The sequence below is a fragment of the Frieseomelitta varia genome, unplaced genomic scaffold (assembly GCF_011392965.1).
Source record: "Frieseomelitta varia isolate USP_RPSP 00005682 unplaced genomic scaffold, Fvar_1.2 scaffold_40, whole genome shotgun sequence".
NCBI lineage: Eukaryota > Metazoa > Arthropoda > Insecta > Hymenoptera > Apidae > Frieseomelitta > Frieseomelitta varia.
In genome coordinates, this window is record NW_025110146.1 from 181020 (window position 1) to 198189 (window position 17170).

At 40.7% G+C, this 17170-nt stretch overlaps 1 protein-coding gene across 1 annotated transcript in view; it reads right to left on the reverse strand.

Annotated features, from left to right (window-relative positions):
• The window catches only part of LOC122531429, a 30715-nt gene that overhangs the window by 13076 nt on the left and 469 nt on the right, over positions 1-17170 (reverse strand). Inside the window, exons 2-3 of the mRNA XM_043659351.1 lie at positions 11804-11913; positions 1610-1817 (exon numbers count right to left, since the gene is read on the reverse strand). Coding sequence (XP_043515286.1) covers positions 1610-1817; positions 11804-11908 — 313 coding nt within the window. The 5' untranslated portion in view covers positions 11909-11913. The remainder of the gene's footprint in view (positions 1-1609; positions 1818-11803; positions 11914-17170) is intronic.

Genomic DNA, 17170 nt, shown 5'->3' on the forward strand with positions numbered 1-17170 from the left:
CGAAACGTTCTCTCCCCCACGGCTCACAATAGGTATCTTGTGGCGCGTTAAAACTACAATGGCCGCGTACACTGGCTAATTGAAACATTTGCCTGGACGATTACTAGACCGACCGGGTAAACACACGCGCGAGCGTGTCATTTTCTCACGCCAAACACCCGATACCACGGGACAAATTGCATAGTTACATGGTATTAGTATCGCGATCGTTCGATCACTCCACGGTACATATAAACGTGCATAATCAACTCCTTTCTTACATTAGTAAGAAACATTACACATGTGTAACTCTTGTCTTACGTTAGTAAGAAATATTACACACTTGTCAACCGTTTCGCTAATAATTGACAGTCTCAGAAGTCGAGCCGGTCAATTCTACGTTTTTTGACAATTTTTTTTCATTTCGGTACGTATGAATGTACGACTCTACAAGCGAAAAAAACAACTTATTTTCGTGGTAATTGGCATCAACGCGAATTAATTTCTATCATTTTCCTCCTGTGAATTGGAACGGATGAAATCAAATAAAGTTCGTGTCATCTGAGTAGAATGACGCAAGATTTTCGCAAAATATATTATTTATAACAGCAGCAGCTGTTTCTCTGCTTTTCGATTTGTGGAATTGATCGGCGTGACTTCTGAATGACTCCACTTTTGTTGGACATATCAAAGTATGCCAATTTATTTCAATTTAATATTCCATTTGACGTATTCGTACTTGAAGGTGTAAACGTAAAGCGAAGTTGAGAGACGCTTGAAAAAAATTTGTTGAACAAGAGGGTTCAGCGAGAGGGTTAAGACGAGAAATGGAACTGGAAATCACAGGCCTTGTTAATGGAATCAGTGTGATATGTATTGGAATCAAATAAAGCGCAAGCCGGTTGAAATATACGATTAACCCCCTGATTAACTCACAGCCTACGCTTCTTATAGATCCCCTATTATTAGCAGAAAGATCTCCGCGATACTTGCAAACGTTCGTAAGCCTCGTGGTTCGAAAAGGGATCCTCGATTAAGTATCCCTTCACAAAGGGAAACTATATAGACTTTATTATTCATCTACCTACGCAAACTGCAAAGAAACTGCTACTAAATATCAAGAATACTTTTGAAGTATTACCGATCTATGGTAAGTACATCAAAGTTCTACAACTATTGTAATGAAAAACATGTTCTATTAAAACAAAAGACGGTCATTTAAAAATTATTCATTATATTAATAATTATTCTTTTCGTAATAGTACTATCTATAAATATAGTTCTATGTTATAAAGGACGGTTTTAATAAATTATTTAATATTCAGAGACAACCTTCGCAACCTTGCGCAGGATTAATCAACCTTTAAGTCAAAAGTAAATACTAAAGTAAAATTTGTAATTAACATTCTCCACAAAAATCTGCATCATGGAGTGAAAAGATTAAAAACTAGAGATCTGTCGGACACTGACTTTAAAAGTTTCAGATTAAAGATTCAAATTAATCCGGAAAGACGGGACCTTAACAAGCAAGAATCCTCGTCGAGGCTCGACGATTTTTCCAACGGGCCAGGTGATTTCCAGTTTACCGTAAGCGTTTCGAGCGAGCGTGGAAAAGAAAAGAAAAACTCACCTAAGGAGCTCTCCGGATCGGACAGGTCGGAGAGAGAGGGTACTTTTCGCATCGAGGTAAATCTGCCAGAGAGGGCAGGCACCAGGCCCTCTTCCTCGGCGTCAGAGGCTAGCTCTTGTTTCATCAACTTCGCCATAACCGTCAACATGCCGCCACCGTCGCTAATGCTGCCGCCTCCCAGATAGCTGCCCACGCTTCTAGCATCGCGCTGAAACAGAAGAAAGCACAGACTTTCTTTTTAATCTGGTCCATTAACAGAAATGGAGCATCGTTGCTCCGTTTCTATTTTATTTTTTTTTTTTTTTGTTAACATTGGTCACAAACAAGATGACTCAGAAATCATTGAAAAAAAACTTTATCTACATTCACAACATGTTATTCTTGATACAACAACGTTACCAATAATCTAACAATTTCAGAGAAAGTATAGGCTATTGTTGGATTTTTTAAATTAAAGTTCACCAATGTCCGACTATGTACCTAACAGTGGATGGGTTACGTTAAAGCAATCAAATGTGTATACAGATTCTTACGAGCGTAAGCATTTCAGCCGTCAAATGTAACATTTGTTAGGACAACGGTTTATCGGAACAAGCCTCCATTGTAACTATATAACCTTACGTGTAACCAGCAGATGAACCTGATTTAAAGATCATTGTCTACTGTATATTCCGTAACCGATGAATCCACGTTGTTCTCAATAACTTCGTACCGCGATATTGTTACAGTATTATACAATACTCTCACTATCTTCATCCTAGTTGCTCATGTACTATAACGTCTGATCTTGGCGCGAGCACGAGAGGATTCTAACAGTATCGAAGAATCAAATCAAAAACGAAGATCGGTGAAACGTCCAAGAATAAAAACAGAGGGAAGAGAAAACGATAAAAATCGATAAGGAACAGTGACCAGAAGAGAGAGAGAGAAAGAAGATCGAAAGATCGTAGAAAGGTAGGATGAAAGAGTCGCGAGGAGACGGCGTCTCGGCGGAGGCATGAATGGACGGTGAACCTGCTGGAGTTGACGTGCCGGAAGGGGAGAAGAGCGGAAAAAGAGCAACGAGAGGGAGGAGAATCGACAGAGAGAGAGAGAGAGAGAGAGAGAGAGAGAGAAACACGACAGGAGGTGGAGGGGGGCGGATAAAAGAGAGCTCGACGCGGGAGAAAGAAATAAAATCGCTGAATAAGAAACGGGCAGCGAAAGAAACGGGACGGGAGGAGGTAGGGCACAAGGCAGAAGAGAAGAGGGAGAAGAGACGAGACGAATGACTGAGTGATCGATGAAGATGGAGAACACAAGGGACAAAGATACGTTGGAAAGAGACCAAAGAGAGAGAGAGAGAGAGAGAAAGAAGAGTAGACGAGCCACAACGGTTTGATCGAGACGAAATTAAACTTTAGGTGGAAGAAAGATGAACATACGTGCGAGGACGAATTTCATAGAATGTGGAGAGTTATTACTCGTTTCGAACGCATTGTGCTGTGTGCGTGTATGTGTCCAAATCGGGAAGGACCATTACGAAAATGTGAAAATCCAACCTGACCGGGGTAGAATGACAGACAAATTAATGAATCGACTATTACAGCGATAGGGGAGAGGAAAGAGGGAGAGAGGACGACAAAAAAGAGAGATGCAACAGAGTCGGCGCGCTTGGCGATAGCTACGACCGCTTGACCTTCGTACGAGGGACTCCAAGTTGAATGAAACGCTGGCACAAGAGAGTGACGCAACGGTACGCAATGCAACGACAGTGCTGCGACGCGATGCAACATTCTAACCTCGCCGTACCTACACGCACGCTCCTCGTCCCCTTTCCCCATTCTGTTCTCTCCTTTTACGTTGCTCTTCTCTCCTCTTTCTCCCTTTGCCTCTCTCACGGTGCACTCTATCCCCAGGTCTTGCTTTGCTCGTTGCACACTCTCTCTCTCTCTCTCTCTCTCTCTCTGCATCTTTCCCTTCTAATTCTTTCCACTTTTCCCCTCCATCACCGGTGTCCGGACCGGAGAGAGCCAGTCCATCAACCACCCTTCCTTCATCACCAGACGATCGTCGGTCACAGACGCAGGACCATGTCAGTAATGGCACTCCAAGTGCATGGTGCACGCATTCAATTTAATAGACTGCAGTGCAGTAAATCTTGAATTCGCCGTGGAAAATTTCGAGAACGAGCTTTGACCGACGACTCCCTTCGTGTGTCGGCGATTCAAGATTGTCAGAATAATCGAAAAGTTGCACAGCCAAGCACCAAGTTTTCTAGAACGAGCAGTATTTACAATTTCAAGATGATAAAGACGCTACGGGTGTGTAACACTCGCGTTTATCTATATACAATTGACACAACTGTACATTCACATCCATCGGACACATATTCAGGTTATTTTTCGTTTTTTGCCTCCCTGTGTATCACGCTGCTATCGTTCGAAGTATTCTATTTCCTATAGATGCCGCTCCAGTAATACGCTGTAATGTGAAGATTCGATGGAAAGTTTAGAAGATCGCGCAGGGACGCATGTGCAAATGTTATGTGCAATAGAGCAAGATTTTCCATGGAAGAAAATGCGAAGGAAGAAAAGCGATTTCGCGAATAACGGGGGGAGGGGAAGGAGGCGCCGATTAAATCATGAATCGAACAACGGCCCCTCTGTCTTCAACGATAATTATTTTCCCCCATGTATATGCTGTATACGAATGCTACACGTGTATGCAGATAGGCGGTCGACTGGTAATTCTTGTCACGCGTTGTGCTTGCCGTCTTTCTCCGTCAGTCCATCTATCTGTTTACCTATCTCTTCCTCTTTCATCATCGGCATCCGAACGATACCGAGCCGTGCTGATTCGTTCCACTACGTTAGAGCTACGTGACCATACGTTCAGGCCAGCAGCTACCGAACTAAACTGTCAGGTACGATCCGTGAGACCCCCACCATCCAGATATTTTAATACGTGTAAGTGAGACAATATGACATGCAACCATCGACAGACGTTCTGATTTATATCTTCGTTGTTTTCCTTTTTCCCAGAATTTCTGCAACCATGAAATTGAAAGTTAACAAAGGCAATGTAAAAAAAAAAAAAAGAAAAAATGAAATAACTAAATATAATCTGATTTATTTTGAGCAGAAGATCGAAAGATCGAAGAGCAATAAATAAAGAAATCATCACCGTCATCATCCAAGGGATTAGTCATACTCCGGTTAACAGATTAAAGTGGAACAGTAATGATTAGAACGCGGATGTTGATGCTTTCGAATGGGACATTACACAATGTGCATAAAACGAAGAAGTATACCAAATAATCAAAGCAGTTACGATTCCGATAAAACGAATCTCTATTTATAACACAAGAAGTTCTTCATTTATACTTCTTCCTCGTGCGTTCCAAGGTTTTTTTCCCCCTCGCAAGTTCAACGAGAAGAAAACACGGGGAAAATCGCCCACATTCACTTACTCGCGATCGATGAGCGTGCATCGCACTCGCGCCTAGATAAATTAATCGTCGTACGAATAGTGAATGATGCAATTCGCAATTATTTCTCAGAATCGGCATCGTAATTATTTCCGAACGAAAATGACACGGTGCATCTTCTACTATTTTATCCTCTTTTATAATTAACAAGTCGAATCACCATTGAAACATTCGAGCGCGAGTCCATTTATTTCCAAGAAGAAAGAACACGAATAATCATCTCCATTTACGATAAGTGTGTATCGCGTCAACCTACAAAAGTTTCATTTCCATGAATTGCCCAAAAACTCCGACAGAGATAACTTTATCGTTTCATTGGAAGTATATATATATATATATATACACGTTGTCGTGCATGTGGTTATCATTTTACAGCAGAATTTATATTTATTTTATAGCACGATTCTCTGAATCCCTGAAGTTATCGTAGAGCACGATCAACATCGTAGGAAATATCACGTACGTCTGGAAAACTTCAAGTTCCCACCTTCGTCTATAATATTTATTTTTAAGATGACATGTCTCTCTGAACCAAACAAGGTTGTTCTCTCTACAACTTCTCTCTATCAACCATTAGAAGCTAAGAAAAAATTTTCCACGCGTTCTTCGTTTGTTATTCGACATTGGTAACTTGTATGTAATTTGTAACTCCTAGAATTAATTCAATTGTGCAAGGGGACGACGATTCGTCGACCGAGGCCAGTTCGATTGTGCAGAGCACGCTCGAGGCTGGTAGGAAAAGAAATACCTCGCGTTAAGCTTCCATCTTCGTGCAAAGAGTCCGTACCTTTGGGCAGAACGACGACCTGGTTCGTATAAGAACTCGGCATTATGCTCCTTCTGAACGGGCTTGGCCGTTCTCTGAATGAGTGAGTAACAGAAGCCACGAAGGGGGATAGAGAGGGAATCGTCGAAGAGAGACACCAGTCAAGAGAGACTGCTTTCTGGCCGGCTGACAGAAGCAACAGCGAAAGCTGAAAGAGAGAGAAAGAGACAGAGAAAGAGAGGGAGGGAAGAAGAGAGAAAGAGAGAGAGAGGAAGAGAAAATGGTCGAATACGCCCTTGAAAGGAAGAAACGAAAAAGAGCTATTAGCTCGTTTCACGTGTACCACGATCGCCGGCTATTTTTACCCCTCCATTTTTGCCTCTACGTTCTTTTTTCCTTTCTTTTCTCTTCGCGCTCCTTCAACGCCCGGTAACATATTATTCTGAAACGTTTTCGACATGGAAATTTAGTCGGAGGTTAAGTTTCTTGAATCTTTGCCATTAGTTTGGGAATTGGGTGACAGCTGAGGCTGCGGCGTTCGTGGAACGAATGTTGCAACAGTATCGAGACTCGATTTCAGAGTAAAGACGAGGTTGGGAACCTCTCTCTCTCTCTCTCTCTCTCTCTCTCTCTCTCTCTCTCTTCTGTCGTTTAATTTGAATCAGAAGTATCAAATAATCAACTCCATTTATCTGAAACAAATGTTTTATACAATTGGAATTCATTCGCCAATTCTTCTTTTTACTCTACATGTAAACTTGAACTGAATAATTTCAATCATACAAAAGAATCCAATCGGCAATTCAGTTGACCTTAGTTGATCAACTAAGATGTTCTAATAAATGGTGACCTGAGGAATAAATGCTGTGACTTGGAGGAATGTTGCACAGATTTTCTTAAATCAATCGAACTTCCAAGGCCAAAGGGGTGAAAGAAAAAAGACACGACGATCCCACGAGAAATATATCGAGTTCACCATCGAGCAATAGGCAAGATTGTTTCGACCAACGTGCGAGCAAAAATAGATGTCGAACCGCGTTCCCAGTAATGGTCCTTTCAGACATGTAAATCTATTCGAGCCACGCAGCAGCCAGCAAGAGCGAGAGAAAACACGCTCTAGAATATTTTTTCAAGATCGAACCGAACCGCTCGGAGACTCGTCTAAAAATCGCTCGCCATTCTGAAACAGTGAAACCGGGTCACGCCTTGTGACTCGATTATCACCATCGTGCGAAATAGAAATTTAGAAACGATATTTCGAACACGGCGATTATTCACGGCAATACGCAATCGTGAAACATTCGCCGGTTTTCTTAACGAAACGATATCGACAACTCTGGAGACGTCGTGTCAAATGAAAAATGAACAAACCAGACGTTCCCTCGTTCATGTTTAACACGGCCATTGCTATTAATCGACAGACTGAGGAAAGTGAGTAATACCGATTAACAGACAAATGCAAGAGACATCTCAGGAATAATTGGACACGGCTGAGATATTGACTCGAGAGAGAAAGAGAGAGCCTTTCCATTTTTTATAAGATGGACCTCGACCTGACCAACGAAAAAGATTCTTTCGCCCGCGAGGTTCCTTCGGTGATCTTCCAATTACGCTCCAAGGCTAGTATACATATATAATACAGCAGTTACGAAATTAAGCGCATTTCAATGGACAGGCATGCCATCAATGAACGTAATATCAATGTTTTCTGAGACCGAATGTCGCCTGATTGTACGCGTGCAGTGTACGATAAGATAAGGCCTGAGCGAGGAAGCGCGTTCGACATTACAATTTTCGATTCACGGGCTCCACTAAGCCGATCAATCGTTCAATTTCCTAATTCGAACGTATAGTTTCATTGATATGACATAGGGATCGCAACAGGAACGCATATGTATATTTGTTAATGGACATGCATTTCGAACCATTGACTGATTAGATTAAGAAAGCGTAAAAAGAAAGAGGAGTGCCTATTCTACGTTGTTGCAGTTTTTAATTATAATCGGGGGAAAAGGATCGATCGAATAGGATTACGACAGGGTCTCGATAAGCGCGAGTAAGTGTCATCAATGAACCGAGAACGAAAGGAGAAAACGTCGATTGGCACGTTGTGTTCGCCATTCATCGTTCCGTTCGCTATTTATACCGCCGTTGCTATTTATCAGCAATGAATGACAGAAGACACAGGCGCGATTAAAAACTTTTCCGCTAGATCGACCTGGTTGCCGCAGCTCGCGACGTAAATACCGGGCATGGATTTTATTACCCCTCGTTAAAAGCTGAAAGGTTAGCCTCGTATATTTAGAAGCACGTGAACCAGTCTCCCTAGGATCGATTGTAAGATCTAACTACCGAGATGAAAACTACTCTTTCACGCTGAGCTCGTCCAGTTTGCGATGTACATGTACAGTTTAATTAGCAAATTAAATGAATTACACAACCTAAAACGAACGAACTCTACTGACAACAACGGTTGTTACAAAATACAGAATGAGACAAGAGGAGCCGTGCAACTTGAAAATATTCAACGTTTGAAATATCCTTCATAGATCTAAATTATAAAAGTATTATAAAGTTTTATAAAGTACAGAAAAGTATTAAAGTATTATAAAGTATTAGTATTAAAAGTATTATAAAGTACAGAAGACTTCGTCGCTTCTGTACTCTACCATTCTACTCTTGTCGGTATTTGAAACTGATATTTTCTTAATACTGGAATTTCGAGTCGGTGTAGCGTGATTTAAAAGAAAGAAGAAAAAAAAAAAAAGTAGGAGGATCGACACGACCCGAATGCAAGCGGAGGATCGTTTTTCGACGAGTTCCGCGGAGGACTTCCGGCAGAGGAACGGCCAAGTGGCCAGTTCCTGCGCTGACAACAGCTGTCCTGCTTTTCTCTTATTAAATATTCATCGACATATGGCCCTGGTGATGAACGAAATTCTGAGTAACTGTGAAATTTGACAGTGCAAAGATTACGTGACGCAACTGGTAAATGTATTTGGCAAAGGAAACAGGATGATTGTAGAGTGTGAGTGTCAAGCGGACGACGTGTTCCAGTGTATTATCAATCGAGAAAGAAACACTCCTTGAACATTCTCTTGAGTATTCTGCAATGAGAAGGAGAGCAAAGAGAAGGAGAGAATATTTTCAACGTATTTCCTCCTGAAAAGTCGAGAAAACGAATAATTAGTTCGATCGATCTATCAAAACAGATATTGTCAGGGGAAAACAGGTGTAATCAGTATGCAGCGGGAAGTTAGGAAAGGAAACGGATGCACCACGCCCAAATCGTTTAATCCTGAATCGATGGCGAGCGAACGACTAATTGTTCTAGACAGGCCCTTATCATCAATCTGATTCAAATTCCCCTATATTGCTTCCTCTCTTTCACTGCCATTCATCGTCCGAATTACCACAGATAAAACCAACACAGAGTACGTGCAACTCCTATTAAGCTTTCAACGCTTCCCTCTAGAAAAAGACTCTACTTTCGCGGGTATTTCTAAAACAGTCTTTCATAGAAGTGCGAACTCGTGAACGAGAAATCTTTGAATGAAATGAATCATTCCAAAAATTCAATTTCAGCATTCGACTGGTAAACATCGTCGAGCTTCTGCGTGTGACACAGGAGGGCCCTTCTAACGCGTGCACGTCCGTTAGATTGTATAACGACGTCAACCCTTGGCTCGTTAATGAAAAGAAGTAAAGACGACAAGAGAGGGAGAGAGAGGGAGGGAGAGAGAGAGAGACAAAGAGACGGGGCAAGAGCAGAGACGAAAAGAGAACGACGATGCACCGGGCGCGAGGGAGCGTGTGACGTAGGTGAGGCAACGGTGCATGCGACTAGAACGAACGACGCATGCAGAAGGTCTGGCTACATGATGCGAGAAGGGATGCTATTTCTGGCGACTTAGATTTCTCCTTTCTCCTCCCCCAAGCACCGGCTGCTGCCGTGCACGCGTTTCTTCCCGCTTGTCCCTACATCCCGTTCCTCTTTAACTAACTCACCGACTTTCCGTCTCTTCCTTTCGCTTTCGAAGGATTACTACCTCCTCCTTCCTGCTGCTACATACTCCTTTTCTTTTTCCTTCTTCTTCCCCTCGAGCTAACCACCAAGCTTACGATTCTTAAGGGAGGATTTCTTTCGACAAGCGTCGCTGCGAAGATGGAACAAATGTTCATTAATTCAGAGAAGAGTAATATACCTGCATCGTGTTATATTTTCAAGAAAGAATTTTCAGGTTGAAATTTTTCGTACAGTCCTGAAAAAGACGAAAGTACCTACATGTCGTTCACCGTGTTTGATTTGTATTAAGAAAATGTGGCGGTTGCTGAAACTTGGAGCAAAAGTGCGTAAACTGGTAGCTAAGTCGACCTGATCCGAGTCGAGGCGATCGGAGCAGATGGGGGCCAGCAGACGTTAAACAAGGCGAAACCAGATGAAGAAACAGCAAGACCGTTTTTTCTTCGAGCACCAGTGAACCCGAGGATAACGAACCAAGAAAAGAGGACGAACTTACAAGCCGGTTCGATTAACTGCCTAACGAAACTTGAAATGCAACGTGAAATCATCTCAACATCTATTACACGATCGCGTACATATGTAGGTACATATTTTGTACAATCCCCATTACATGAACGATCATTTACATAGTCTACCGACCGAACTATCAATTAAACATCACGCTTTACACGAGCGTGCACGCTATTCCAAGATTTCGTGTCTGCCTCGAACAGAGGAGCCCGAAGGAATATAAAACGAAGGAGGAAATAGTAGGAGGAAGAACAAGGAGGGGACGCGCGAGGGAAGGAAAGGAGAGAACGATCGGAGAAGCGAGAAACAAAGAGATCGATGGTCAGGGTGTGCAACCGACTGAAACGGAGAGAAGGAACGGAACAGAGGGAGGGACGCGAAAGCGTGAAACGGAGGAAGAGAGATCAAGAGAGAAGAGGAACGCGTTAGAAGCAATAGACGGTGACCACATGAGGTCAGGGAGGGATGGAAGAGCGAGAGGGGATGAGAAACGAACTGGCTCTACGTTCATTCATGAAACGAAGGCGGAGAGCAGCTCCGGAACGAATTGTTACTGGCACTCGTGCAATCGCAAGCTCTGCCAACGCAGTTGCCAACGTTAACTATTACCGCGAAAATAGAGCAGGATTGGCCTCTTTCGTGCATGGTCCGTCTCGCTCTCCTGTCTCCTTCTCCGTCCTCTATTTAATAGAAATTATGTATCGCGTTTCGTGCCACGCTAACGCCCCTAACGAGTCATCAGGGTTAATTAATAACTTACAAAACAATATAGTATACCGTTGCGCGACGGTGTTGAATTTCTACTGTTCTATGGTAGTGCAAAGTATCAAGAATTTGCAGAGAACGTTGTTCAATAAATATATCTACTTACAATAAGAAAACACTAGAAAATCTCCGAACAACCGTTTAAAATCATCTATCCGTTGCATGAATTCCAAGTAGCTAGCTTCTTTTAACTACGTACAGTTTTTATTCCTTTTTCACGAGACTAGTAACGACTACAACTAGACGGTTGAACATATAACAGAAATATTGGAAACAACTTCCAGGATTCCATCATCTTTTATACTCCTTTCTATTTTTGCGCAAGCTGTCGACTCCTCTCCGTGAGAATAAGACAAAAAGGAAAACGATCGCGAGTTCGAGGTATCGTTACGACAATTACACAATAGAAACGGCTGGCAACGCGAGCGGCGACATCAAAGAGAAGCCCGAAAATAACGCCACGGCGCGATCACGCGGCTGCAGAAACATTTTTCGTAAGATCGACCCTCACGCATTTCGAAATTGCGCGCGTCACATCAGAATTAGAATCCGGTATAATCAAGTGGATCACCTGTGGATCGTGTGCGTTTAAATTTAACGCCGATCGTCTTCCTTCCGTCTTTGCCTCGCTCGAATGAACGGTCAAAGAGTATCACTGACCTTGATGGATCTATGATCGATCGGGTAACCCTTCCTGGTACCAGGACTCTCCTCGTAGAAATCCTGTTCCTCCTCCCCGTAGTCGTACAGGGATTCCATATCCATTTCTGCTGCAAAAAAATCGCACGTCAGCAAGAAATATCAAAATCACTGTGCTTTAACCCCTTGCCTTACAAACACGAATTACAAATTACTCATAATGAAAATTATAATTTTAAACAGCAAATGGCATTATTTCCTCTTCAAAAGGTTTTCAATTTAATTTTCGTTTTCAGTTTTAATTTATATAGTCAAAGACTGAAAACATCGTAAGGCAACGAGTTAAAAACTTTCGCAGTCCGTTCTACAGGTTGCTACACGACACATAGCATACGAATAAAGTTCGTTCCTTCACGAAGGAGTGATCGCTTGGCGTGCAAAGGGCGTTTCCTTCGAATCACCGCGTGTAAATTCGATATTTAGGCGGTGGCTGCACGTGAAAAGCATAAGTCGCGTTTTGGACGCTTAATAGCGGTCGCAGCTCGCCTTAAAAACAGACAGTGCAACGAACGCGCTCGTACGCGCCTCTTGAACGCGGCCTGGAGATGCTAAATCACCATTCCGTTTTATTTGTAACCTGCACAGTAAATTCTCTTCCACATGACGTACCTACTCATCCACCCGATTCTTCCTTTTTTTCTATTTGCCTCGGTTGTTCTAAAACACGAGAAACATCGTGCCTGTTGCTCGTACAAACGACCGAACGAATACCACGATTCTATTTAGCTCTCCAAATTTCGTTATAGAAATTTTGTTTTCGTCGCAGAATTACAGCAGTTATTTTCAATCATTTTCCTTTGTGTTTTTATTTATATCGACGATTACGAAAGAAGAATTGTAACGTCAAGGAAGAGTCAAAAGATGGAGAATAGGGAGGAAAGAGATGGCGAAATAAAGTTTAAAAAGACGCGAGTAAGAAGTGCGATTAAAAAGGTTCACGGGCGTAAAGGGATGCAAAGAACTGCAGGCACTAACGTACGTAGGAGGTTTTCGAACCCTGGTTTCTACAAAGATCAGGTTACTTCGGCTGGAAGCCCAAACGACAGATGGTAGGTGGAAAAGTGCTCGAGCAGCGCCATCGACTCTCACGGCTCTTTGTACACGGCCGAAATACTCTTGCTACACAGTCTATAAACCTTCCTAAAATTCAGCTCCGTTTTAACCCTCTCGTTAATACAAGGCGCCAATAACTTTTTAATAAGATGAAGTGAATACGTCTTTTCGCAAAAAGTATGGAAATATTTTCGAGGAAAGAAGTTATCGACCAACCATGATCGGTCATCTCGTGAAAATTTATCTCGCAGCTGACACAATTTTTATTAATGTTTCAATGAATTATTAGGACGAGTTCATTGAATGAAATGTTCTATTTAGAAAATTCTTATGATAATATTTACGATAATATTGCAAAGACAGCCTAAAATAATCTCTAAAATATTCCCGGTCAACAAAATCTTTTCTTCAATGTTGCTGTTTTTGACTATGACATTTCTAACACGTATAATGTTTAGTCAGTAATCTAAACTGAAAGGTATTCTTATCTCGAAAACATGTCTATCAATCTAACTCGACACAAGATATAATTTCTCGAATTTGTTTATCTAACGAGGGAAGAGTGAAGAACATTGTTCAAGTCCAAAGATTTAGCAAATTAATTGTGAAATTGTATCCTGATAAAAAGTGTAAACGTATTTCTAAATAAACTGATATCAAAGTATCATCTATCATTACCAATTGACCAATTGTTGTTTTTCTTTGTTGATAAGCATATGTCGAGAGAAGTTTGACATTGATTAATGATCATTAACTTCTAGACTGAAATATATATCTTCTAGAATTTGATGATATTTCAACAGAAATTCTCAGAAGTGCTAATTACATTACAACACCTAGTTATCTCTCAATCTTTCAACAAGAGATAAGACCTTTGCTTGATGACTAACATTATTAAAAACAACAGAAGAAATAATTAAATATATTTATAAGATAATGCAAATCTCATTGCCAAAGTAACCAATAAAATGAAAAGTCCAAACGTTACAGCATTACTGAAATTCTCAACATTTCTTTCTATTATTACACATATACCTGAAGATGATCAGTGGGTCTTTGAAAGAGAATGAGATCAGTTTCGTCTTTTAGAGTGTCCGACCGACTTCCGCGCAAACACAGGGATGCCGTTTCCACTCGGATGCGTCCACCTGCGTTTCCGAAAGCGAAAGAAAAGATCACTTGATACGGAGGGGTAAAGAAGTAACACCGTTGGTTAACTCCGCGAATTCCTCACCGAAACATGTCCGCCATTAGACGAGGTATAAGCTGTACCTCGGTATATGTACCATTTCGAATTTTCTACTCACTAACTGGAACAAAGAAAGAAGGAATGAGGAATGGCTCACGTGTAATGTCTTACGTATGTATGTAGCAGTTACTCGAAGTTACTGAGTTAGAACCACCTATCTCAGAATTACCATTTTTCTACCCACGAAATAGAATCAAGGTGGAAGAGAAAGAAGACAAATGGCTACATCTACTAATATATTTTTAAACATATCGTTCTTCGTTTGAAATATTATTTGAGCTGTTTGTAATTCATAATTGTAAATTATGCTTTGCATAAGATTATAATTGTTATATACCTCTATTCCAGGTACATGTTTCATCCTTCCAAAATCCATCGATCAAAAGATAATTTTATTACATTTTGCAAAACTGTTGGTGATGTTGTCCTTGATGATGAATGTTCAGTTTTTTGAAAATTAGCTAATAGTGATACAAAAATGTAATTAATACAATTGATTTAAACCCCAAATAAAAAGAAAATAATATAAAAGTTTCGAAAAAACGTCATAAATATTTAAACGAAAAATTTAAATCTTAATGAAAAGAAATTCCGTTCAAAAGGCTCGTTTTAAACGTTAACAAAATGGCGGAAGAACGAGTGTAAAATTCTTACATGCATCCAAGAATGAATGTGCTCTGGTTTCAAGACTACCATGATTTTCGTTTCGTTTTTCTGAGACACTATGTACGAGCTGGCCTATCCTTCCAGAAATTGAAGTGTCTATTGTTTCAACTCTGGCGAGAGAGCAATATAATATCTTTCGAGGAGCTGCTGTTGGGTTTCCAGATGCGGGCAGACGTTCGTTCTTTCAGGTCACGAGACGTATGAACCCCCATGCAAGCTTCAGCGTTCACGATGGACCCATATGAGAAGAAATCTCATTACGAGCTTGACTTTCGAACCTATTAAAACCGCCACGATATCTTTTTTCCACCCACAATTCCCGAATTCGTTTCACTAACCGAACCGACGCCACGAATTACCGATGTACTACTGCCAGTTTAAAATTTTAACGTAAAACGGACGCTTCGTTCGAGAATCGAAAGTGCGTAACTATCGAACGATTGTCACTCGCGTCGTTGTAAACGTCATACAATTGACGAGCCATAGGTCACGTGACTATTTAGAGAAAATATAATCCGTTAATTTCGAGATGACAAAATGAAAAGCTATCTATTCGAACCAATGTTTTAAAACTAAAAGTTAAAATCTAGATTCTTTGCCAATTAAATAAAAGAACCAAATTCAACAGCCCGATTAAAATATTTTTTATAATTTGATTGGACAAAGTACGTATGATAAATATACTGACCTAGTCAAAAAAGCAACAGTTCATCTCAAACTGGAAATTCTCCTTTTTCTAACTTTTTCTTTTTATAGAAAGTCTATTGGCAAAACTGGAATCTGTCTTGCCTCTAAACTGATCAACGGTTTTCTTTCCGCCTCTCTAGCGAGCGTATCTCTTTATCTCCTTTTTTCCTTAGCTTCCTTTTTCCTTCTCCCTTTCTGTTCCTCGTGCAATGTCAGAACGTTCGCGGAGCTTTGTCATCATGGTGTCTTCTCCGGCCTTTGATATTTGTCGCGTCTTTGGTAGAAAGAAGAAACAGCAGAGAGACAAACGAGAGAAGAAGCATGGTAGGTCGCAGTGTTGCCATGCTGTTACTCCCCGAGATCCGAGAAAGTGTACAAAAACCATTCGACCCACCAACACGAGGGCATCACGTTCCTTTTTTAAATTGCCAGGCTAGCCATCCCCCCGTATGCGTTTAACTTACACTGTCCAACACACTTATTTTTCTCTTTTTCTCTTCCCTTTACGCTTCCTATCTCTTCACTCCTTCTCCTCCCCCACCCTTTAGGTCTTTTTCGCTCATCTCTGTATGTATACCAAATACTGTTCAACTACACGCTATTACCGGCGAAATACATTACGCAGACACCCATAGGAAAAACTGCTTGTTAAAATCTAAAATCTAAAACACCGAGTTAAATATTCCACGAAAATCAACAAATATCCCCACACCATCGAGATCAACGTTTTTGGTACAAATCGATGAATTTTTACTTCGATTAAGTTGGCAATGATGATCTATTAAACAGTTATATACGAGACTAATTTTAAGATATAAAAATCAATGAAACTTGTTTTTGTATAAAATTTATCTCGTTTTACGGTTTTCTACTATACAAATGTGAAATTGTAAAATGTTAAAATGAAATTACATTGTCAAAGTTTTACGAGACACGTTGATTTGTTAATCGATTCTGTATTATTTCGATATATTTCACGGCGTGCATCGATTAATTTCTAACTATGCAAGAAATGAAGTGCCGAGCACTTCACTCAAAAGAGACTATCGTTAAAAATATTCTATTCTACGAAGAGTAAGGACATGGGTAGAAATAATAAAAAAAGAAACTGCACGTAATGCATGATGTGATACGATTATCAGGTATGAGATACTTACGATCGATATGAATCAGTGCAGAAAGCTTAATCTTCGAAGTGTTCTTGTGAAGTGTCGAATTTCACCGCGAAACAAACCTTGTTGAAACACGCCAATACATGTGAGTTTCGATCGAGTACAATACAATCGTTATCTCTATTTTGTAATATTAACCAATCTTTCTTTTTAGCAAATATATTTCAAGTGAGGCAAAGATACGAATAATGAACGATACGACGCAGGCAATCGAATATCTTCTAAATCATACGGAACGCAAGATAATACGTATGTACAATTGTTTGTCAGGGGTTGTTGTTATGCCAGGAGTCACGCCAAATAAAAGGAAAGAATGTAAACGCAAAGTCACGGAAAACAAAACTTCTATTCACTTGCGAACACACACTCTTGGCCGATGTAAATAAACGAGAAAAAAAGCTGTGACACGCTTGAACATGTATCGTGGAGTATAATATACGTTTCTCGATCTTCCGTGGGATGCAAAGCAACTAAGAGAACACTTCGTCAAAACAAATATAG